General features: G+C 43.1%; 2 protein-coding genes across 3 annotated transcripts in view; one reads left to right on the top strand and one right to left on the bottom strand.

Moving 5' to 3' along the window:
- Positions 1-24,680, bottom strand: part of CACNA2D3 (calcium voltage-gated channel auxiliary subunit alpha2delta 3) — an 857,887-nt gene that overhangs the window by 139,493 nt on the left and 693,714 nt on the right. The window lies entirely within an intron of this gene.
- LRTM1 (leucine rich repeats and transmembrane domains 1) lies at positions 2,429-8,904 on the top strand. The gene is made up of 2 exons (XM_032868461.1): positions 2,429-3,170; positions 8,471-8,904. The coding sequence occupies exons 1-2, from the start codon at positions 2,429-2,431 to the stop codon at positions 8,902-8,904; spliced, it is 1,176 nt and encodes a 391-aa protein (XP_032724352.1).

Genomic DNA, 24,680 nt, shown 5'->3' with positions numbered 1-24,680 from the left:
TAACTGATGCTTGAGACCCACAGCCAGGAAGGTGTGCTGGCTCTGAAAGCCGTCGTTTAGGTTATTTGCAAAATTATAGAAAGGAAAACAAGGACTTTGCTCTATTGTATTTTGGAACGGGGAAGGGGACTGTGATGTTCCGCCTCCCTTGAGCTAAACTAAACAGAGCAGAATCTTCAGAAGGCTCTCCAGGTATCTTCCCTGTTGCCTTCAGTGCCGTTTCCCATTAGTAGAGAATTCAACGGTCTAGGGCATTGGATGGCCACCTTATCTATTTCCCCCATTAAGACCAAAACCGCACAGACAACCTCTTCTGAGCGCTTTCTTCATGAGTAGATAACCATCTTGAGTTTTAATTATTATTGCTTGGCCTTGTGAATTCTTCTACCAATTTCACAAAATGTTCTTGACAGATATTTGCCATATTTTGAAATTCAAGTCCCAGGAAAAAAGCAGGAGGTCATGTAGCTACTCCGGAGAATGATCTAGAAGTATCTTAAAAAAAAAAAAAAGGGTCAACTCAGCGTCCTCTCTGAGCCCTGCCAGGCTCCAGCTCCTGTTGACGCTGGAGACCCTCTTTATAATTTCTGCATGGGCAAGTTGTCCTGGGCGAGGATGTCCTCTGCAGCATCGCTTGTAGTGAAGGAAAATGGCAGCAACTCAAACGTCATCAGTAAGGGGGCTAAATATTAAATCTGGCATGGTGTCACCATGGAATGGCCTATAGTATTTAACAGGAATAAATGAACTCTCTCTGGATCTAGGTGGACAGATCAGTTTGAGTGAACAGAATACATGACAAAATGAGACATGCCAATGACTCTAGGTGTGTCGAGTTTTAAAAGCCACTATATGAAACATTGTGTACTCTGCTTGTGTGTGTAAAAGTTTGACGGGTGGTAAAGCACAGCCTGAAAGGATCCTTCAACAGACTCTGGAAGCCGACTGGGTTCAAATCAGGATTCTACTATTCACCACCTATATGACCTTGGACAAGTGGTTTAGCTTCTCTGTGCCTCAGTTCCCTCACCTTTATAATGCAGACATAATGGAACCAGATTTACAAGGTTATGAGGATTAAATTAATATACATAATATATTATAACATTATATATAATTATAATAATAAATGCACTAACTGCTATTATAATGCATAATAAATAGTGATATATAATTATATATTTTAAATATATATTACAATATATCATATAGTAATATTATATAATTATAAATAATATATAATTATATATAATATTAATTAGTTACATATATACAAGTAATATAACATTATAATGCCCTTAAAATGGTGCCTGGCTCAAAACCCTTGCTACATGACTATAGGCTATTGCTGTTACTATTATTATTTTTTAAGATTTTATTTATTTATTTGATAGAGAGAGAGATCACAAGTAGTCAGAGAGGCAGGCAGAGAGAGAGAGGGGGAAGCAGGCTCCCTGCTGAGCAGGGAGCCCGATGTGGGGCTCGAACCCAGGACCCTGAGATCATGACCTGAGCTGAAGGCAGAGGTTTAACCCACTGAGCCACCCAGGTGCCCCTAATTGCTGTTATTAAACATTGTCGTCGATTTTTTCTAATAATGGTAGGGGGGAGGGGGCTTCGTATTGGAAAACATGACTTGGGAGCTAATCAGAGTGATTGCAACTGTATCAGGAATGCTTCGTTTCTTTGAGTTAAAAGAAAAAAAGATGAAAAATATGCCAACCTATGAATGATTGACAGAACTGTGTTATAAGAATATGGGTGTTTATTACATGCTTTTCTGCGCTTTTAAAATCTTTTTTTTTTTTTGCCTTTTTAAAATCTCTTGAATAAAAAGGGAGACGGTCACTATTCACAGAATTATTAAACCTGCGAAGATGCATGTCAACACGTAGAGGAGTATTTTAAACCCGCCCAATCCGTTCTCTGCTCGGCAGGGAGCCTATTTTCCACTTCCCCCTGCCCCTGCCTGCCTCTCTGCCTACTTGTGATCTCTCTGTCAAATAAATTAAAAAAAAAAAAAAAAAATCTTTAAACCTGCCCGATCCAAGATGGCAACCATTAGCACCATGTGGCAAATTTAAATTTAAAATTAATTAAAATTAAATGCAAATACAAATTCAGTTCTTTGGTTGCAGTAGTCACATTTCAAGAGCTCAGTCGCCGCATGTAGCTCAGGACTGCCATCCTGGACAGCAGATGAAATCATTTCCATCCCCACAGCAGGTTCTACTGGACAGCACTGATCTGGAGCTTACTTTTCCAGAAATGTGACTCTCCGATGGGCCTATCATTTTCCCAAACCCCTGGCCTCAAATAACTCTGCTGCACCCTACAACAGGCATGGGCCCCCCCAAGATATTTTTCATCTTTCTCTGTGTTATTGACCCCATAGGGATGTACCCTGGCCAGCCCGACTTTCCTAAGGATGGGAATGAACGAAACTCTCCTACAGGTTGTAGAAAGTGTTCGCCGTCCCAGAGTCACCTTACTTGTGATTTTAAAGGGGAACACACACACAGACACCGCTTACAAACTGGCTTCACATCTCAGTTCCCTTTTGTCGGTCGTAGGTGAACTGCTTCTGCTTTGGGGCGCGTTTGCCCTGCTCCGGCTGGCAGGCAGCTGCCCAGAGAAGTGCCACTGCCACTCCTCCTCACGATCCGTAGACTGCAGCCGGCAGGGGCTGGCTGAGGTCCCTCAGGATTTGCCTCCACAGACTCAAACGCTGCTCTTGCAAGACAACCAGATAGGCCAGCTTCCTGCATTTGTGTTTAGGTCGGTGCCACAGCTCACGACCCTGAACTTGGGCAACAATTCCCTTTCGCATCTGACCGCCGGGGTTTTCCATGGACTCCAGCACTTGCAGGTCTTGAACCTGACCCAGAACTCCCTGCATTTTCTGGAAAGCAGGCTTTTCCACTCCCTCCCACAGCTGAGGGAGCTTGATTTGTCATCAAACGACATCAGGCACCTTCCCACATCCCCGGGAAAGCCTTGGCAGAACCTGACCGTATTTGCAGTTCAACAAAACCAGCTTCAGCACCTTGATCGAGCACTCCTGGAATCCATGCCCAGAGTGAGGCTTTTACTTCTCAAGGACAACCTCTGGAAATGCAACTGCCACTTGCTCAGTCTTAAACTCTGGCTGGAGAAATTTATCTATAAAGGTCAGTCACATCCATTTGGAACCCTCTATCTGCCTAGGATGAACCTCATCTCTTGTCAGCATTAGAAGGGACGTTGAGGAGTGTGCGAGGGGCCCATGTAAGCTTTTCCACACTGAGGTCATTTCAGGGGATGGCAAGAGAGGCAGTGAGTCTTTAGAGGGTGTTAAATTCATGATTTAAATTCATCTACAAATACGATTCATGGAGACAACTTTCCACTTAGTGATTAACCACATTATTTATCTGAGAGCCACAGGCCCTTAAGAAGGAGGGAAATTCACCCCTTGAATAATTGCTTGGCTCCAAAGGGGCACAAAATTCTAATTTTCAGGTGTGATCCAGCATGGTCTCTCTCCTTGGGATTTCTCCCCCTGTGTATGCTTCTACCAATTTGATAGCTACAAATCTTCCCTGAGATTATCCCTTCTGCTTTAGCCAATACCACTGTTACTGAAATTGGCTGCACTCTCTAAAGTTGCTTACTACTTCTTTAACCAGATGATAAAAATCAAAGCAAAAGAATCTAGAGTATTAAAGATGAGGGTTCTGGAAATCACCCAGGAGTCACCAAACTACAACTCAAGAGCCAAATCCAGCCCATCTCCTGTTTTTGCAAATATTTATTGGAACACATCTACGCTGACTTATATCATGTATTGTCACCAGGGAAAAGCTGAATGGTTGTGTATGGTAAAGCTTAATATATTAACTACTTGGCTCTTTATAGAAAAGTCTTCCAACCCCTTCTAACTCAATGCTAGTCTATAATCAATGGGAAATGGAAGCCCAGAGATGATCAGTGACTTCCTCAGGATGACAGGATAGAAGCACAGACAAGAATAGAAGGAAGGACTGTTGGGTCTGGGCCCCACATTCTTTCCTGTACATCCAAGTGCTTCTTTCCTCTTAATTTTCAAGCATCATTCATTCATTCCTGTGCTTGAATGCCACTTATGAGCCAGGTGCCTTTCTAGACAATGAGAAAAGGTGAACAAGAAAATCTCTACCAACATGAAGGTTACACTCTGGTAGCAGAAAATGGCATTACATAAGATAGCCAATCAATACACAAGTTCAGACAGCACTTGGTGCTAAGGGTACAAGGAGGCAGAGTGAGGGGAGAGACAGCGGCAGGATGGGAGTTTGGTTTCAGGTAGGAAGGGCAGGGAAGACTTCTTCAAGGAGATAACATGGGTGAGCAGCCCCTAAACAATGCGGAGAAATGAGCCATGAGATAATTGGGGGGAAAGGACAGAAATTGCAAAGGGCCTGACAGGCAACTAAGCTTGGCTTGACTGAGGGACAGAAAGTGGCATGAAAAGTGGTGAGAAGAAAAGGGACAGAAGGAGCGGGCAGAGAGGAGGCAACACAGGTTCACGTAGGAACGTGCAGAGCCAGGGGAGTCATTCGGGTTTTATTTTAGATGAAATGGAAATGTCTTGAAGAATTTTAGTCAAGGGAACAATATCTAATTACATTTCAGAAGGTGACTCTGGCGACTGGAGGGAGAGCAGACTATAGGCTACAGGAGAAGCAGCAAGGGGATAAGGGAAGAAACTGATTTCAGTCACCCAGGGAAGACAAAATGGCAGCTCAGATCAGGGTCATGAGAAATGATCATCTTTGTGGATGTATCTGGAATACTGAACGGATAGCAATTGTTAATGGCTTGGAATGGGAAACGAAGGAAAAAAGAAAAGAGTATATCATGGGAAACTCGATTTATTTGGTCCTGCAAGATTAACCACATAAAGAGTGATGTCAGGAGCTGAGAAGGGGCAGACTGGGAGATGGGGTCTTGGTCCTGCATTCTTTGGCAAGTGGGCAAGTGCATGGGGGAGATGGTAAATCGAGAGTTGAATCTGGGGCAAGTCAAGTTCGGGGTGCCCCTTACTTTTCCAAGGGGTGCTGCTGAGTTGCTGGCTGTATGTTTGAGCCTGTAACTCAGGAAGATCTCAGAGCTAAAGACATGAATTAGGGAGTCATTAGAGACTGGACGGTTGCAGCAGTTACACAGAAGGAAGGGGAAGAGAACACAATGTGAGTTCAGATATTCAATATATTTTTTAAAGATTTTATTTATTTATTTGACACACCGACAGAGATCACAAGCAGGCAGAGAGGCAGGCGGAGGGGGCGGAGAAGCAGGCTCCCCGCTGAGCAGAGAGCCCGATGCAGGACTCAATCCCAGGACCCTGAGATCATGACCTGAGCTGAAGGCAGAGGCTTAACCCACTGAGCCACCCAGGGGCCCCAGATATTCAATATTGAGTTAAGAATTCCTCTCGACAAAATAATAGCAAATAGCCTATCCCTAGCCAACTAATCTTCAAGCTGACCTACAAAGGGGGTGCATAGACTATGGGAAAAATCATTCTTGTAGGGCATTGCCAATAAAACTTTTCCCACCTAGAGGTAGAGTGGGTTTAACTGTTGTGTTCTGACTAAATGCTAAGCATAAGTCAAACCATCGCAGAAAGAGCTTTCACGGAGGAGCGTTTCTTTACAAAAGACCGTTTCCGGGTCCAGGACACTAGAAGTAACATGAGCTAGAAGACAGGAGATCATTCCCCCACTCTGCCACACACTCACTGGTGACCTTCAGACAAATTAACATTTCCCCCTACCGCCCAGCTCTCAGTGTCACGGGTGGAAGGTGACAGAGTGAAGCTAGAGAGATCCGAGGCCCATTCTGGTTCTCAGACTCCCTGAGGAATAATATGTACCGCGTAAGGCAAAAATAGATATTGGTCAAGACCTTGTTCTTTTAAAGGATCCATAAATAAATACAAATAGTAACAGTATTAGTCAAGACAGGCTGGTTGATATGACTCCCATGTTGGTGATGGGCACAATAACGGTCTATTGCTCACTCGTGTTAGACCCAAGGGAAACCGAGGCTTAGGGCTGGGTCCTACACAGTCGTTCAAGGACATAAGCCCCTTCCTGCTTCTGATGCTGCCCCTTTACCACATGGCCTCTAAGGTCACCACCAAATGGGCACAGATCACATGGAGGATGAAGCAAGGGGGGTTTTGTGATCTGAAAGTGGCATTCCTTGGTTCCATGGGCCACAGCTCCGTCTCCAACCTGACTACAGAGAGTGGGGAAATTTTGCCTTCCTGTGGGCCCAATAGCCAAAACACATGCTCTGATGAATACCCACTAAATGACTTCTTTACAAAAGCATGCATAGAGATTTTGTGATTAGTACTGCTCTCTCTCCATTCAAGAGTAAACAAATCCTCTTCGTGTCAAAGCTGACTGTACTGAACACGTTTAGCTAGTCATTGTGCTGAGTACCTGACCTGCCTCACCTAGCTGAACCTCAGGGTGATCTCATGAGATGATTTTTCATTATCACCCCCCTCTCTCACTTTCCAGATGAGGAAGCAGAGGCCAAGGATGGTCAAGTATCTTGCTTAGGGTTGCCCAGCTAAGTAACAGACTCAAGATTTGAATCCAGTTTCTGCCAAGACGCTGGTAAAGAGCTACCAGTGTCCAGATGGGGGATAACAAGCTGGGACTTCTTTCATTATCAGCTTCCATGGTTCTAGAAGGGAGGAGGGCCCACAAGCTGGGGTCGTGGCTGAGGAGACGGTGGTGTAAGGCTGAGAGGTGAATCCTGAGGTGAATCCACAGGTGGTCGTGGAGCTCTTGGTGGCCACAGCCCCTGACTTCCAACTGTGCCCCAGGCTCTAGTCTGTGTACTTCGTCGGCACTGTGGGTCCCAAGGCCACGTCTCCCACCCTAATACTGATCAGCAGGAAGCTTGAAACTGGAGAAGATAGTGCTTAAGCCCGGAGTGATTGGGTGAACCACCCCAATCTAGGAATGAGTCAACGGCAGAAATGCTGGTCCCACAGCACACAGCCTTTCTTCCCCTTGGGGGAGTCTCTGTGTTCTCTGGCCGTGTTGAATATCGTCACTTCTTCTCAAAGCCCCACACTCCATTTCAGTTTCTCTGGTCTTCTGCCTTATAACAAATTCCTGGGCAGATGCATGAAATGGTCCCTGAGGAAGGGATCCTTAGCCTCAGCATAGCCTGACGACACTTAGGGCCACCCCGAATCTCTGGCCTCCCACATGTCAGCTCAGGAAAGGAGAGAACTCCTCATTTATGTTTTTGCTTTTGAGTTGGGGCTCCTGCCTCAAGGAAATCACTGAAGAAACCAGAAGGGGCCCAAGTGATTCTAGCAGTAGGCGATTCAGTTCCAAGCAGTGGTGACAAAAAGGTGTGGGTTGAATATCGCCAAGCCGCTAATCCCGGTGTGACCTGGACCATGATAATGATGGTACTATAAAGTGGCTTAGGAGGCTCAGATGATAGACAGAAGGCATTCCACAAACTGAAGAGCTGTGCAAAGGAAGGTGATAGTAACTGCTGTGACCATCTCCCACACGGGCCTTTCTGGTATAATTTCATAATCCACCTGTGGTGTGGACAAAGGCCTCCAATCTGACTTGGCGAAAAGCGATTCCAGGCTTCACAGTCCTCCTGGAGAAGGAGTTCGTGGCCGCCAGGGGAGCTGAGCCACAGAACCTGCAGGCCAGGTTCTGCCCAGTCAAAGGGCTACACTGAGGGTCCTTGCGTTAACTTTGCTGACCTCAAGAGGTTCCAGGGGGGAAGGGGAAGGGAGAAGAAGAAGGGCAGTGCAGAAGTGCAGAAGAAGAGGCAGTGAGCACAGTGGGAAAACTGGGATCAAGGGGATGGGCTGGGTTTGAGTGCTGATCTGCCCACTAATGTCCTACCTGGGTGACCCTGGACAATAATTACCCATTGAGCAGAGCTGTGAGGACTTATCAAACAGCACTCTGTAAACTCTCAAGTCAGATACAAACACAGTGTTTTTATGGCAAAAAAAAATGTAGTCAGAGAAGTTAATTTGCCTGAGATAGTAAATCAGTGATCCTATGTGGCCAGAACAAAATCTGTTAGTTCAGTGTTCTTTCTAGAAAACAACTACTAGGCACCCAAATCCACCCTTGAACAACACGAGTCTACACACCTGAGGAAATCAATCACCTTACAGACAGTGGAAACTACTTCAATAACGTGTTGGAAAGTTCAGAGCTCAAATTACTGAACGTTCCAAGGCCCGAGGAGACATGTTAATTGTACTTAATCCCACAAACTAAACTAATATTACCGTCAAAGATACACACACACTCAAAAGGCCATTGACCTCCCCACCTGGCATCACCCAAGAATGTTGGTAGACACACAGGGTCCTCGTGATCAGGGCACAACATCACAACAGAGGACATCTGCCATACTTATTTGCTTTTGTTTTTTAAAGGGGGAGTAACAGACAGTGTCATCTGTGCGTCACCAGACACCTGGAAGGGAGATGACCTCCTGAAGATCCCTCATGAGCTGTACCAGCCCTGCCCTTTCCCTTCTCCAGACGTAGGCTCCTCCAGGGGTCAGCAGCTGGGTTCTGCCCACCAGCCTGTTCCCGTGTCTCCCGAGAGCCACAGTTTGGGGGAGCGAGACCCCTCAGAGTGTGAGCTCAAACCCAAGCCGAGGCCGACCAGCCTGCGTCATGCGGTGGCCACCGTCATCATCACAGGGGTTGTGTGCGGGATTGTATGTCTCATGATGTTGGCTGCAGCCATCTATGGCTGCACCTATGCAGCCATCACAGCACAGTACCATGGGGGACGCTTGGCTCAGACCAATGAGCCTGTGAAGATGGAAGGAAAAGAGCTGTACGCCAGCTCATCAGCCTGAGAACCTCTGTCTCAGAAAGGAAGCATCATCTCCTGCCAGGGAACGAGTCTGAGTAGGGCTGATGCTAAGATCTCATCTTGCTTTTCTCAAAAGAAAAAAAAAAAAAGACCTGTCCGCATAAATATTCCCCGGGGAAAAAAATTATATTGCGATTTTAAAAATACCGCATTTGAAATAGAGATGACACTTGTGCTCTGTGTCTGAGAAGTCATTGCAATTTCTCTATGTGCGGGAAGGCAGGACGGGGGGTGGGGGGGAGGGGAGATCCCCCTCTCAGGTACTCTCCCCTGCATTAAGCTGCTTTAAAAGAACAACAGAAACGCAAACACATGCTAGTCGGCATTCCTGGGAGCTTTATGGTCTTTTGGAAAAGTGCCCAATTTTGAGTGCCTGGGAAAAAGCTGGCAATCTTACCCGAGGGGCACTGAATGCTTCTATAATTCAAATTCATGTGAGATTGGTGATACTTTTAGATGTTGTGTATGTTATGTATTTAATGGGAGAGTCTGTTGGTTGGGAATTGCAAAGCTTGCCACAAGAGTCAGATTATATTTAATTTTCTAAATCAGAAAACCATTTGGGGCTTTCTAGGCCACAGAGGAAGAGGAGGGTTCCATGTCTGGATAATGGGACTCAGGCCCAGGGTCTGGGGAAGTTTTCTGATGCAAGGGTAAATAACATATAAACAAACACAAAGAGGACGGGGAGTTGGAATCCGGGGCACATGTTCTGAAAGTCTGTATCCACTGGGCTATTGGAACCTTCCATTTATAACTCTTACAGCAGGAATGAATTTAGGTTGGGCTGAGAGCAAGATAATGGCTTGTGTGTATCTCTATCTACACGCACAGGGCACGGAGTGCACAGACTTGTACAGCCGCACCCACACATAAACATACTGGGAGCAATCAGTTTACCCACTAATGAAATGCAGCCGTGGGCACGGTGGAAGCTGGCGCTGTTGACCACCACCCAGACTGTACTCAACACTCCGGGAGAGGAAGTAGGAAGGAAGTCTGCAGAGAGTGGAAATTATCAGAGACCCAGGATAGGTGGCAGCAGGCTCCTGAACATTATTTAGGTCGAGGTTTAAAAAAAAAAAAAAAAAAAAAATCAGGTGTGGCTTGCTTTTCTCCACAGGCGCAGTCCTGAAGAGTTGCATGAGAAGTGAATTTTTGTAAATTAAATCATCATTTTAATGCAGTAGGGGAGCTCGCTATTTAAAGGAGCCTTTCATGGAATCTTTCTGTAATGGCAATAATTGGCTCCAGATTTGTGCATTTTGTAAATGTGCATTTTCTCATGCTAGGTTTTCTTAAAATGTCATCTACCTGCTCTCTTTCATGATGCCCTATCTCATACTTAGAGTCACCTGTTAGTATTAAAATCATTTCACAGAGAGGAGTTAAGGACACGTCAAAAGGAAAGAATGGCAAATATAGGGTCAGCGGTCCCTCCAGAGGCCTTGACAGACATCGCTAATCAATCCCAGCACTCCTCCCAGCTGAGCCCTGATGCAACACAGATGCCTTCTTAAGACAGCACTATAGGCAACCAGAACTAATCAATTGGAATCGGTTCAAAGGATAAAACACATTTGCCATTCAGGGTACTGGCTCTACATTCACTCCTTCAGGCCATGTAAAAATCAGTTTGGATCCTAAATTAGTAGTCCATTCCCTAACCTGGAATGTAAATGGGAGGTCCACACAAGCAGTATTTTCTCCCTGTAGGATGAAGCCAGAGCCTCAGCCAATAATATAAAGAGGCTGTGGGAAACACTGAGGAACTCACCACAGCCTACCCCATGGGACACACACAGATGCACCCCTAAACATCAGACAGGCCATCTACACCTGCCCACAGGGCCTCACAACTAGCACCACACACTGCAAGCTAAAGATAGCAATTTCGCTGCGTGATTTGGGGGGATGGGGGGTGGAATGGGCAGTATCAACATTGGTGTTCATTTTTTTCTGAATGTTAAAATAAACTTCGATATGTTGAGGAGTAGATTGAAAAAATTAGCATGTTTTCAGATCAAGTACAGACCCCAAAGAATATGGTCCCAAGCACTGGTGCCTCCTTTCTGTTGGATGGCTCTTCCGTAAGTACGGCTGAACATCCAGTCTCAGGACAGAATGGCTGCCTTCCAAGTGGGGGAAAAATCATCATTCTTTCCTTTGTCTTGGACTGTAAGTCCTTGGCCAAGAAGGCAATATGACAAAGGAAATTTAGAAGATCTTTTTATATGTCATCCCCATGTCCCCATTTCACCAAATGTTTCCAGAGCTCGCACTAGGTACCAGGCATGGTGAGAGGTGTTCCCGTGAGCATTTGTCATGTAATCCTGGCAACCAGCGCTAAGATCCTTGACCAGGTATTACGTAAGCTGGGAGCTACCAAGGCCAATAACACAGGTTCCCTTTTGCTACTGAGACTTCAGACGGTGAGTGCACAGAGCTCTGCCAGAGGTCTGGTGATACCACAGGCCAACCCCCTCCCTCTGCCCACAGTGGGTATATGAGAGACCTTCCAGTACACCGCAGAAAACCTGGAGTGAGGCTAGACTCCTCACTCATCAACACCCATGTCCTGTTAGATTTCTAAGTATAGATGATAACTCAGGCAAATAGATTCCTGTTTTAGGACGAGTCTTTACGGAAAATGATTTAAAACAATGCCCATGTATATTCAGATTTCTATCTTTTGCCTACAGTCACCACAAACAGCAGTTGGCAATGAAAATAATTACGTACCCTGAAATGTCAACAGCCTCTCGGCACAGAAAAATAGAAATCAAATTGTTTAGATGAACAAATGCAGAGTTATCACTTGTTAATATGAGAAATGAAATGTTTTAACTGTAAAAAACATCGCAGATGAAAGACCCAATTTACAGGGTATTCTGTGAGAACCGCAAATTATCTTTCACAAAGGACTACAGCTCATGAGGGGTAATTTGAAAACGTCTCATAGATTATTTTCAGCTGCTTATCGCTGCTGTCATATTCATAAATTCCCCTCGACAAATGCCCTTCTACCATAGAGCCTTGCTGAGCAATCACTGTGAACAAAATTCATGTAGAGTATTGATAGTTTCTGAGAAAACCATCTAAAATACTGGTTTTTTTTAAATCATATTTAGTGGAACAGCATGACTATAGATTGGTGATTTTTGTTTTGCCAGAGATCACAAACTCACAACAGCCGGACCCAACAGATGTTGTAACTGTCTGAAGTGAGGCATATAAAAAGGAAGTATGAAGAACATACCCTGCCACAGAAATTGTAGAGAAAGTGTCAAATCGATACCTGAAAAGCGTTTTTTTTTTTCTTTTTAAGATTTTATTTATTTATTTGACAGAGATCACAAGTAGACAGAGAGGCAGGCAAAGCGGGGGGTGGGGGGGAAGCAGGATCCCCGCTGAGCAGAGAGCCCGATACAAGGCTTGATCCCAGGACCCTGGGATCATGACCCGAGCCGAAGGCAGAGGCTTTAACCCACTGAGCCACCCAGGCGCCCCAAAAGCTTTTAAAACTAAGGCGAGTATCCCTGACTTGCAAGAAGAATGCTGTGCTTAAGATGTATAGAACACCAACGGACAACTGGGTGTTTAATTTTTCCTTGCAAAAATGCAAGACTGAGAAATTATTCACATGATTTCCTCCTGGAGGTTCATAAAAATCGAATCTCATTACCTGTGTTAACCAAGTTACCCCAGAAATAAGACACTATTGTCTTAGATCCTAAATGTCAAAGGAAGTGGACAAATCAATTTCTAAAATAATCTGTCTGCAGCACACATTAATATAACTATTAGAAACCTATAACTTTTAATTGGAAATCAGGAAATAACTTTCTGGTTTGGTCAAACCCACAATTGCTAAATCCATTGCTAAATGTTATTGGACAGAAATCTACCAGCAAATGATATTCCAAACCCTACATGGCATCACTGGGATGTGGTTTATATGCATAACTTTAGGGAACTATTTTGTTTTCTGTTTTGATAAAAATGCTTGCCTTTCTTTCTTTCTTTAATTGCAATGAAGTCTCAAAACCTCACTCCATTTGGAGAACCAGCTTCATGGTCTACCACTCTCCTTTCAGATTCTTTTTTTTTTTTTTAAAGATTATATTTATTTATTTGAGAGAGACAGAGAGAGCACAAGCGGGAGAGGCAGAGGGAGAGGGAATCTCAAGCAGACTTCCCTCTGAGTGTGGAGCCTGTTGCAGGGCTTGATGCCAGGACCCTGGGATCATGACCTGAGCCAAAACCAGGAGTCGGATACTTAACCAACTGCGCCAACTACATGCCCCTTTCAGATTCTTAACTGGAGTACCCACACATGCTTTTGACTCCACTGATACTAAATATTCATTTAGATGGACAGGATGTCACTGAATTACAAAGGTCCATCAAAAAGACCCGGACGATTGGGCACTGAGAAAAACCCTAAAGAGCATTTAGTTTAGGCTTGGCAAATTTGGGACAGTGTGAGAACCAGCCTCCCTACCCATGTTAGACATTGCTAATAGATTATGGCAAATTGATCTTCTGAGCCCAATCATTTCAGTTCTGTTTTCTGGGTTCCCAGTACCAACCAACTGGAGTTAACAATAAAGATTAAAACTATCTCTTACTCTGATATATTTCTATGTTTATTTTACAAAGAGAAGCATGGAAATGGAACAGGACTTTTCCAAAGTCATACAGGTAATTGGGTATAGGCTTGACAAGTGCAGCTGCAGGATAATACAAGAATAATACAACCCCCTCTACCATTCTTCATGCATTTTGTGTGAACCACAGTCTCAGGATTATGGCATTATTATATTAATTGTAATAACACATTCAATGTTTTTAAGCACCCAATTTTGTGCCAGTTTTTCCCCAAGTGTAATATTTTCACTTTTTCTAAGCCTCGTATTAACCAAATCCTGTAGGTATTTCATGGCTGCATTACAGAAGAAAGACAATCACTGTATTTGGGTTATGTGTTCAAGGTTGTAACACTAGTAAGTAGTGGAGTAGGAATTTGGATGTGGGTCTTTCTAAGGCCAACACCCAATAACACTTTTTGGGATGTGACAGGTTTGAAGAAGTCAGAGTTGGGATCCTTTCCTAGCACTGCCAACACCTACCTTAAAATATGGCAGAGAAAAGAAACCCAACCACCAGCCAGTGTGTCACTGCCAGGACTCTGGTCTCACCAAGACCCAGGAAACCAGATGAAAAGCCAAGAAAAATGAAGGTTCTTATATCACCCATGACCCTGCTGAGCTGGTAAAGATGTTCTTAGAATGGGAAGAGTAGAAATTCAGCTGTACTCTCCTGCAGCTACTTGAGAAAATTATGAAATTGAGTACTGCCTATTAAGTAGTGTTTCTCATGAATACAAAGAAGAAAAAAAGTTATGAGGGTCTAGAAATTGGGAATGCTGCTCATGATATCCAAGTCTCCAGGAGGGATACCCACTATCCAAAGCAGAGATATGACCATCAGATAGATGAGTGGGATGCAAAGGAAGAAAGTCTACACCACCCAGTCTTACTCTGGTGTCTTTCCTCTGAGACAGGGGACTCACAAACCAGAGGGAAACCATTTCCTCTCATGTAAGAAGTCTGCAGACATTTAACTTCTACAATATCTGCCATGAAGAGCTTGCTGTATTCCTCCATGAGAGAGGAAGAATCTCAACAATAATAGCGTATAATAGGATGATACAAGGAAGGGAGGACAGTAAGATAAGCACAGTTTAGAGGCTACAGTTTTTATCTACTGTTTCTTACAAGGAATGAAAACAACAGATAACTTTGGTTCACCTGAGTAGTCAGATCACCAGGCAACGGGACATGGGATCTCTTACCCATCTTGCAATGCCACTCTAGATGGAAGACATCTAGACACTGGATGTTTGTTTAGAGGCTGTGCATATCAAGATAGTTTTCTATCTTAGCCTCCAAGGAGTAATCTAAAGTCAACGATAAGGGACACTTAAGGGGAAGTCATTCATCTTGTTCAGTGGCAACCATCCCGCATTGTAATGGTGGTGAAAATTAAGAAAGAAACCTAAATAGACCCTCCTAAAAGATATTAAAAAAGACAGAGAGAGAGAGAGAGAACAAAGGCAGCATGGCCCACAAGATGCAGAAGAAGCATGAAATACCTATTTTAAAAACATACCCTAGTAAAATTTTTAAAGTTTCTGATTAGATTTGGTGTCATTATACCCACTCACATTCCACTGGCAACAACAAGCATCTGGCTAAGTTCAGAGTTAAGGAAGCACAGAAGCATACAGCTCCAATAGGAAGGCACAGTGATTGACACGGCAATGGGCAAGGATATTAGGTCCCTTTATAAGAAAAAAGGGGTAAATAATTGCAAACAATCATAAAATTCTAATGAATAATAAAATAATAATGATGAATAATAGTAAATAATAAATGAATAAAAATAAATACATACAAATAAAAATAAATACATACAAATTACTACTAAGTAGTAAATGAATAAAATAGACCACGGCCACCATCAGAGGTACAAAGGAAACATTGCAACATATTGAATCAGTGATACAGAATACCTAATAGAGACTATTAACTCCAGGAATATGGAAGAAAGAAACAGAGCTGAAAGCAATAGATGATGATAGAAATGAAGGAGCAAATGTGAAGAACTAACATATGGATAATTAGTTTTCCTGATAAATAGATTAGAATTTATCAGAGAAGGAAAGAAAGTCTGAGGAGGTATCTTTTCTGAGCTAAAGAAAAACTCCAATTATATATATAAAGAAAAGCTTCCTATAAGAGAGATTAATGAAAAAAATCTTATAAGTTAATCTAGCTTAATGCTTGGTACATGAAAGTCTCAATCAGTGTATATTAGAAAAAAATACATAAACAAAATAAATAGATCCTGGTAAAAATTTTCAAGTTTTAAGGAACAAATTAAAAATTCTGGAATCTAGAAAGCAACCAAACAAATAAAATATGAAACTTAACAAGGAACAAAACTAAGATTGCAGTTCTCAAATACATAATGGTTCAGGGAGCGTGCCACCTACACATGGCTTTTGAAGAAAAATGACTCAAGATCTACTTTAATTGATTGAAGGACAAATTATGAAAAGCAAGAGGAAAGGGGAGGAGGAGAAGGAGAGCAAGAAGATCTTAAAAACGTGGGAGACATGCCATTCAAGTGCCAGCGATAAGCACTAAAGTCAGTTAAAGTCAGAGTTAAGTCTGAGTGATTTAGCTAATATGGTTACAAAACAATGCAAAGTCAATAATTTGACACATTTCTAAGCACCTTCTGCATGCCAGTCAATTTTCTAAGTATCAGAGATGAAGCAGAGAATAACAAATATAAAGTATATGCTCCATGGAACCTAATATCTCACAGAAGGAGAAGATAAAGACATATAAAATATATATCAGGTGGTGGAAAAGCAGGTGTGTGGGGCACAGAGTACTGGAGATATGGGAGAAGAAGAGTTTCTACTTTATACATGGTGATCAGGAAATCCCTCTCATTAAACAGTTGAGCAGAAACTTGAAGGAAAAGATGGAGCCAGTGGGGAAGATATCTAGAGGAAAACTGTCCCAGGGAGAAGGCACAGCAGGTGCAAAGGCCCTGACATAGAAGTTTAATGTGCTTGAAGAACAAAAAAGGGCAGTGTGGCTGAGTGAGTAAAGGCGGAAGTAGAAAGAGCTGAGGTTACAGGGTAATGAGGAGTCTAATGATGAAGGACCCTGTGCATCATGAGTTGACCTGCAGAGATAGCCACACGGCAAGGAAGTAAGGGAGGCTGCTGACCAACAACGCGTGAGGACTGAATGCTGCTCTGCTTCTCAGGAGTGAATGTGGAAGCATTTCCTCTGTTTGTTGAGCCTTCAGATGAGACCACAGCCCCAACAACACTTTCATTGCAGCCCCATGAGAGACCCTGGCACAGTACTTGGATTGTAGCCTTTGTGAGGGACCCTGAATCTGAGGACCCATCTAAACTTCACCCAGATCCCTGACTCACAGAAACTGTGAGATAATGAATATTTGCAGTTTGGATTCCATAATGTAGAAGTTATAGGTAGCATCAAAGAGAAGCATTTCACTGTGGATGAAACATGTCTGGGGTGGGTTCTGGAGAGAATACAGGGTTGGGGGGGTGGTGTGGGATGATCCTACAGCACAATAGAGCAAGAAATGCATGAGACAAATAAAATAATTCAATAACAAAATAATTTTGGCTTTAAATCCTGACTATATCAGTACAAATCTGGGAGTCGGTAGGAGTAAGTTAGTGGATCAAAAGCATAAAAAAGGACCACAAACTATGGATTCATTCCAAAATTTTTTTCTTTCTTTCCTTTTTTTTTTTTTTTTGTTTAAAGACCATCGTATACTCCCAGCTGCCTCAGCCTGTTCACATATAATTTGGTCTTGAAGTAGGAATGACAAGCTGGTCTCATGCAGAACTTTTAATCCAGAATAGAACCCAGGAGCTCAAGGTGGGCACAGACTTTGGGAGGCCATGGGAATTCCAAGTCTTTGACCAGCACTGTCCCTTGCCCACCATCAACTGGCCAAAGCATTTTTCATGAATAGGAGAATTCTCAGACTGACTCTCAGAGCATTTATGCTCCCGCTGAGGACTCTGCTGATGCCTGTCCCTCTCTTCCGGGGAGGGGAGTTTCACATCAGCTCATTTATCCTCTGTGGGCACATCACTTAGCATGAGTCACATATATTGTAGTCTTAAACAAGATCAAGATCCCAACAAGGTCACTAGGAGATTTGCTTGGATAAAGGCAGCTAAATAAATCCCCAAATCTCTCATGAGCCATGCTGGGGAAAAAAACAATCCCATAAACTGTTTTCCACCAAAGCATGTGAGGGCATCTCCAATGCTCTACCGAGCATTATGCTGATTACACTGTTCAGAGGTTTATAAACTAGAGCAAAGATTAAGTAAATCACCATCTTGACTGACAACGAAAGCATATATTTTTAGAAGGCCTGGGATCTTTGATTGGGATTTCTGTGTAACCGCATATACAAAAACATCAAGCACAACAGATAGGCACCTTCTGATAACATGAATCTCTGTCTTCAACATTTATTTACAATAGCCTCTGATTTAAATATCCACTTCATTTTGATAAGATAAAAAGATGGTGAAATAAGTGAGTCAACAAATTAGTGTTTTATGCTTTGTTTTTTAAATAGATTATGACATATTTTCATCAAAGCAGAAGTTGGCAGCCTTTTCCTATAAGGGTCCAGGTAGTAAACATTCCTGGCTTTGTAGTCCATATGGTTTCTATCCAACTACCGAGCTCTGCCATTTTAACAGGAAAGAGTACAAAGACAGTAAGGGCATAATTGTATTTCAATAAAATGTTGTTTACAAAAACAGCTGGTAGATATCAGAAAAGTACTTATATCCAGAATATGTAAAGAACTCATATCTCAACAATAAAAAGACACATAATGTAATTGAAATATGGGTAAAGGCTCTAAAAAGACATCCTCCAATGAACAAATCCAAGTAGCACAGGAAAAATGCTCAGCATAACTAGTTATTAGGGAAATGCAAATCACTTCACACCCACTAGGATGGCTAAAATCAAGAAAACATAATAGCAAGTACTGCTGAAGGTGTGGAAAAATTGGAACCCTCATACATTGCTGATGGGACTGTAAGATGGTGCAGCCGCTTTGGAAAACAGCTTGGTAGTTCTAGAAAATATCAAATATAGAGTTACCACATGACATCAAAATTCCACTCTTAGGTGTCTACTACCCAAGAGAAATGGAAATATATATCAACACAAAAACGTGCATATGTATGTTCATATCAACATTGTTAATAATAGCTAAAAACTGGGAACCCAAATGTCCATCAGCTGGTGAATGGATAAACAAAATGGCATATGTACAAACAATGGAATACCATTTGGCAGTAAAGAAACAAAGTATTGACATATACTATAATACGGACTGACCTTGAAAGCATTAAGCTAAGTGAAAGAAGCTAATCACAAAAGGCCATGTCCTGTGTGTTTCCCTATGTCTACAATGTCCAGAATAGGCAAATCCATAAAGACAGAAAGTAAATTTGTGGTATCCTGTGGCTGGGATAGGGAATAGGATATCAAGAATGAGAGTGTGTATGTACAAGGGGTTCTTTCTGGAATATTGAAATTATTCTAAATTTATTTTATTTATTTATTTGAGAAACAGAGACAGCACAGCAGGGGTCGAAGCAGAGGGAGAGGGAGAGAGAGGCAGACTCTGCACTGACCATGGAGCCCAATGCAAGGGTCCACCTCCCATTGTGAGATCATAACCTGAGCCGAAACCAAGCGTTGGAGGCTTAACCAACTGAACCCTCCAGGCACCCTGAAATTGTTCTAAAATTAGATTGTGGTGATGGTTGCACAACTCTGTGAATACACTAAAGTCCAATAAACTGTACACTTTACATGGGTGAATTTTATAGTGGGAAATATATCTCAATAAAACTATAAAAAAACAAAACATGGCTGCAGCCCAGATGTGGTCCATGGGCTATAGTTGGCCATCCTCTGCTCTGAGGCACAGGTACCTGAAAGTGCAAGTCTCAAAGTTTTGTGAAACATGTCAAGATAACGTAACGGCATTTCCTGTGCAAGTTTTCACAGAGAACAGCACGTGGCTGTAAGTACCGGCGAGTGAGTAGTGGTGGGTGTAGCCAGGAGTACAACAGAAGCAACCGCAATAATTTAGCTGCTACTCATGGTCAAGCCCTGTATCTATATTTATAACAAATTTATTTCTCTTGACAGGAATCCCCTTGACAGGGTCCCCTAAAACCAGATAGAACCTGGGTGTAAGTTATTCCCCATTATTGATAAATCCCTTCCCTTGTCTGTGATAAAATCAATCTCCCTCTTCAAAAACGAGATTGCTTTCGAAACCCAACTGAAGCCCCCATCAACCTCATTTTATAAGAGGGGTGAAAAGGCCCTGGGCTCACTTCCAAAGCCTTGGTTCACGTTGGCTTTAATGCCCAACTCACATCCTGACCTCAAAGAGAGGGGTCTCAACTTGCCGATTCAGAATGCACAAGCCGGGCATGAGGACCTGTTATCTGAAAACTCTGCCACTGATTTTTGGGTGGAGGATACGCTGGAGCTTTTGATGAGGTTTATAAAAGGACAGCAACTCCTGGCAGTGAGTATCCTGGGGAGTTAGCACACCGGATCCGGTTTCTCAAAACTCTGGGCTATTTTTAATCCTGGAACAGGAATCCTTACCGTGCCCCCACTCCCTGCCTACGGTGGTATGCGGAGCAGCTGTTCTATGTGGCGACTTGAAATACAGCATAATTGGCAGCCCCGCCATTAACCCATTTCTGTGATGTTTGCTGTTGTCAGTCATACTGGCTTAGACCTCTTTTGTGCCCTTGCATTGCTGCTATTTGTCAGCTTAAAAAAAAAAAAAAAAAAAAGGCAGAAAACCAAATGCCAAACACATAAAAAGCCTCACCTCGTAGCTGACATTTAGAACGCAGACCTGCCTTGGGTGTCCCACCTCTCCGTGCATCATCTGCCCACCTGCCTGTCGGTCCTGCTTCAAGATCGCACTAAATACCCCTGACACCTGAGATGCTCGTCTGTGTCTCACAGCACCTGGAACGTGGCTACAACATGTAGGAGAGGTCTCACTCAAGATTCTTGAAGTGGTTCCGTCTGCCTGGAATGCCCTTCCCACGGATCTGGGCATGGTGGCTGCATCTCACCACCTGGAATGCTGCTCGGGTCAGGCCTTCCCTGACCTGCCCCAACCTTCCCAGGCTGGAGAGGCACAGCCCCGCCACACAGCCAAACAGACATGGGTGAAGTAGAGCACGCACCTCTGCCTTTGCCACAGACAGCATCACCTCCTCTCTTTACCCTGCTCTGTCTTTTTTAAGATTTTTAAAATTGACTTACTCATCTGCGCGTGAGAGAGAGAGAGCGCATGCGCAGGGGGGAGGGGCAGAGGGCGAAGGGGACTCCCCTGCTGAGCAGGGAGCCTGATGCGGGACTCGATCCCAGGACTCTGAGATCATGATTGGAGCTAAAGGCAGAAGCTTCACTGGTTGAGCCATTAGGCGCCCTAACACGGACAATTTTCTATAGCGTATTTACCAGTCTGGGGTCCTTCCTCTCGCCCTCCTCCTCCCATTTCTCCCATTCCTGCAATACGTGTCTGCTTCTGTGTATCCCACACAAATGGAGCTCTCCACTGGTAGCAGCTGGAGAAACACTTACTCAGTGTTTTCAGGGAGTGCTGTGGCATTTGGGTGGAAGGATTCTTCACCGGGCAGCTGTCACCCCAGCCTCCAGGGGCGACGCCATGCCAACAGCGCCCTCCTAGTGTATCAGCCAACAACCCTCCAGACACTCGGCAATGACCCCGAGGGTGCTTGTTCCCAGCTATGTCCCCAGCACTAGGTCCACAGTACGTGCTAGATTTACATGTATTGAATGATTTAATTACAGAATGAAGAAATGAACAAGATCTTTTTTTTTTTAATAAATGGGCCTATAAGGGAAAACATTTTGAATCTGAATTTTTTTTTAAGATTTTATTTGTTTATTTGACAGACAAAGATCACAAGTAGGCAGAGGCAGGCTCCCCGCTGAGCGGAGAGCCCAATATGGGGCTCGATCCCAGGACCCTGAGATCATGACCTGAGCAGAATGCAGAGGCTTTAACCACTGAGCCACCCAGGCGCCCCTTGAATTTGAATTTGAAAGTGCTAAAAGTTGGAGTTTGCCTGTCGTTTTCTAAATTTCTCTCCTACTGACATTTTGGGCCAGATAATTCTTCATGTTTTCAGGGTCTGTCCTGAGTCTTATAGGACGTTTAGCAGAATCCCCAACTTCTAGCCACTAGATGCCAGTAGCATCCCCCTCTTACCCAGTTGGGACAAAAATGTTGCCGCGCGCTACCAAATGTCCCCTGGGTGGGATGGAATTGCCCCTGGTGGAGAACTACTGGTTTAATGGGTAAGTATTCATTTCTGCCAAGATGAAATACTCCTGTTGCTCAGATCTGTCAAACTAGAAGCTTAGCAATGCAGATTAACGAGTATGCAGTAATTCCTGCCACACTAGCTAGCTAGTATGCCCCAAATACGTGAAATGCCACCAAAGGAATATTGTTAATCTGATGACTTGCCTACAACATCTTGCCAACCATTATTCACCCATTTCTAATGAAAGGTTCATATTAAGCAGTAGACTCAGTTTAAATATCACATACCTGCAATAGCTAGTGGCCCACAGTGTTCCCTGATTAGCTGGTTAAAGTGAGATCTGTCCTAACATCAAGCATTCCCCTTCACTAACTGCCTAGAATTATATAAATGAGGCCACATCACCCCATTTTCAAATTCCTCCCAATGAATGGATTTAATGTGTTTCTTTTTATTTTTTTATATTTTTTATTTTTTAAAATATTTTTATGCTTCTTTTTATTTTTTAACATGCTCCTTTCAAAGAAACAGACTGGCATATCAGAGCTCCCCCAAATTTACAAAAAATAATTGAATTTTACACTTTAAATAGGTGAATTTTTGGTGTGTAAATCACATCTCAAAAAAATCTGTTTTTAAAAAAATTGCTTCTGTAGGAAAACAATGCCTCTAGGGTCTCTCACACGCTTTTTTCTTTTCTTTTTTTTTTTTTCCGCTGCTGATGAGATTAGCTATTCTAAGCATCCCTTCAACGCTCAGACCCCAGAAAAGACATTTACTGATGCAGAGATAACTACTGGGCCAGCACAGCTGCCATTAGGTTAGGGCACTATACAGTTCTTCTATTCCTTAAAATATCCATAGTGGTCTGTGTCCGATTACTGGGGCATGGGTTGGAGTTGTAGCTGCTGACTGTGCCTCTTAGAATTTTCGTCAAATACTGTGCTCCCCTTGTCTGGACGGTACAATTTGCACTTACATAACTACACAGGACAGAAGAAAATGAAGCCCATCTCCTGTGAGTTATTTATTCTGCCACAATCTTTGACAATTTTGTCACATATCAATCTTTGTGCTTAGTACTGGGAATACAAAGATAATCGCAACTGCCCTTGCCTTTGGAGAGTTTTTAAATTTTACTTAAGAAATCCAACTGGAACACTTGTAGAAGAGGTTCTATATCTATAGAGGTTCATATCTATATTCTGATATGCTAAAATTTATATTGTAAAGCAAATGCAAAAAAAATCAGAATTTATTATCAGTTATTTAAAAAATCCTGAAATCTGAACTTCGTTAGGGGAAACCGAGATGCTGTATTGTGCATTCGTCAGAGTGAGTCCAGAAGGAGAACGGGGGGTGGGGGGTGGACAAATGATCCAAGGAGGGGAGAAGTTCCCCGCACAGTTCCACCTTCCCTGGGGACTCAGGTCTTCCCTCTATGCATCTCTTTTTCTCTCCATGTCATTTCCATCCTCTCGTGGTAGAAGCAGCACCCGTGACTTTGGTCAATACGGCCCAGTCTCCCCATTAAGAGCATAGTAGAGAATTAACACATGATCTATGTGATTTATGGAACTCAAGTCAATAATAACTAAGTGAGGGCAAAACAGGTTTCTACAAGTTCAATTCATTTTATAGAATTCTTATTGAAGATCACACCACTGTGCCTCGGGCACTCTATAGGGCTCTGTTTTGAGTGACGGGAGAGGAAAAGAGCAAAGTCTTTGACTTCCGGGACCTTCTAGATAATTGTCCAGCTTTTCTATTCACCTGCCCTTTGTGGACATGGCTTTAAAAATAACTGCTATTTTACAGGTCTCTAGGGGAGGGAGGGAATGTCATTGTGGAGCCTGGTTCTTGAACTTGAGTATATCTAGAGCTCCTGGTAAAAGAAGGGGGTCAGGAAATAGTGATAAATGAGTCAATGAATATGCTGCCTACTTGAAGATAAAAATAGGTCACCCCAAATCCTAGCATTTTTGTACTTTTTCATATTCTATTTTTTTTTCATTTTATCCCCAAATCAAACCAGAGTAAGGTGAGGGAGGCAATGATCCCGATCTTATTTTAGATAGACCTTCAGAGACCCAAGACCACATATTTAGCTGGTGACAGAGGGAGTGACAAACCTATGTGGACTTTATAGTCTGAAGTTTGTGTTCCTAGTAACAACAGAAAAACGGATGAGGGGCCTGACACGCACAGAAATTTCCAGGGCTCTGGAGAGATTTGGTAGGCCAAAGAGAAAGTCCTACCACTTCTACCATTGCAGTGGGAAAGCCATTAAGAAAATCCAGCACACTAGTGGCAGCTGGAAAGCTGGCAGGTCCCTCAAGAGAAGGGCTGTAAGCAACGTCCTAGGCCAAGAAGATGGATGGGGCCCATTTATGCACGAAAGGCTGACGCACAGATGGCATCCTGCCCAGTTGGACTGCCCTTTCTTCAAAGATGTCATTGACAGATGAGTATCTACATGTTTTTGTTTAAAAAAAGACAACAAGAAAAAAAGAGAGAAAGAAAGGAAAAAAAAAAGAATAAAGCAAAAACAAAACAAAACAAGCAACTCTTTCTGTCTCAAACAGACACACAGAGCCAATGAACGTGAGAATGCCAGATCAGGCCTGAGAGCAGCACGGGCCTTTCAAAGTCATCCTTGATACCTGTTCGCAAAGTTGTACACCTTTCCTTCCAGAGACATTTCAATTTAACACAAGGATTTCATTGAAACCCCAAATTACTGCCAGTTGGCTATA

This window comes from Lontra canadensis, unplaced genomic scaffold, assembly GCF_010015895.1.
Source record: "Lontra canadensis isolate GAN:19392208 unplaced genomic scaffold, GSC_riverotter_1.0 scaffold35, whole genome shotgun sequence".
NCBI classification, from domain to species: domain Eukaryota; kingdom Metazoa; phylum Chordata; class Mammalia; order Carnivora; family Mustelidae; genus Lontra; species Lontra canadensis.
Note: the sequence above shows the minus strand (reverse complement) of the source record. Positions and strands in the feature narration are given on the sequence as shown.

What these genes read in the sequence shown, in the direction of transcription:
- LRTM1 (XM_032868461.1), top strand. Translation starts at nt 2,429, where the DNA reads ATGGGAATGAACGAAACTCTCCTACAGGTTGTAGAAAGTGTTCGCCGT. An exon ending in GGAGAAATTTATCTATAAAG is followed by an intron (nt 3,171 to 8,470) that starts GTCAGTCACATC and finishes TGTTTTTTAAAG; the next exon opens with GGGGAGTAACAGACAGTGTC.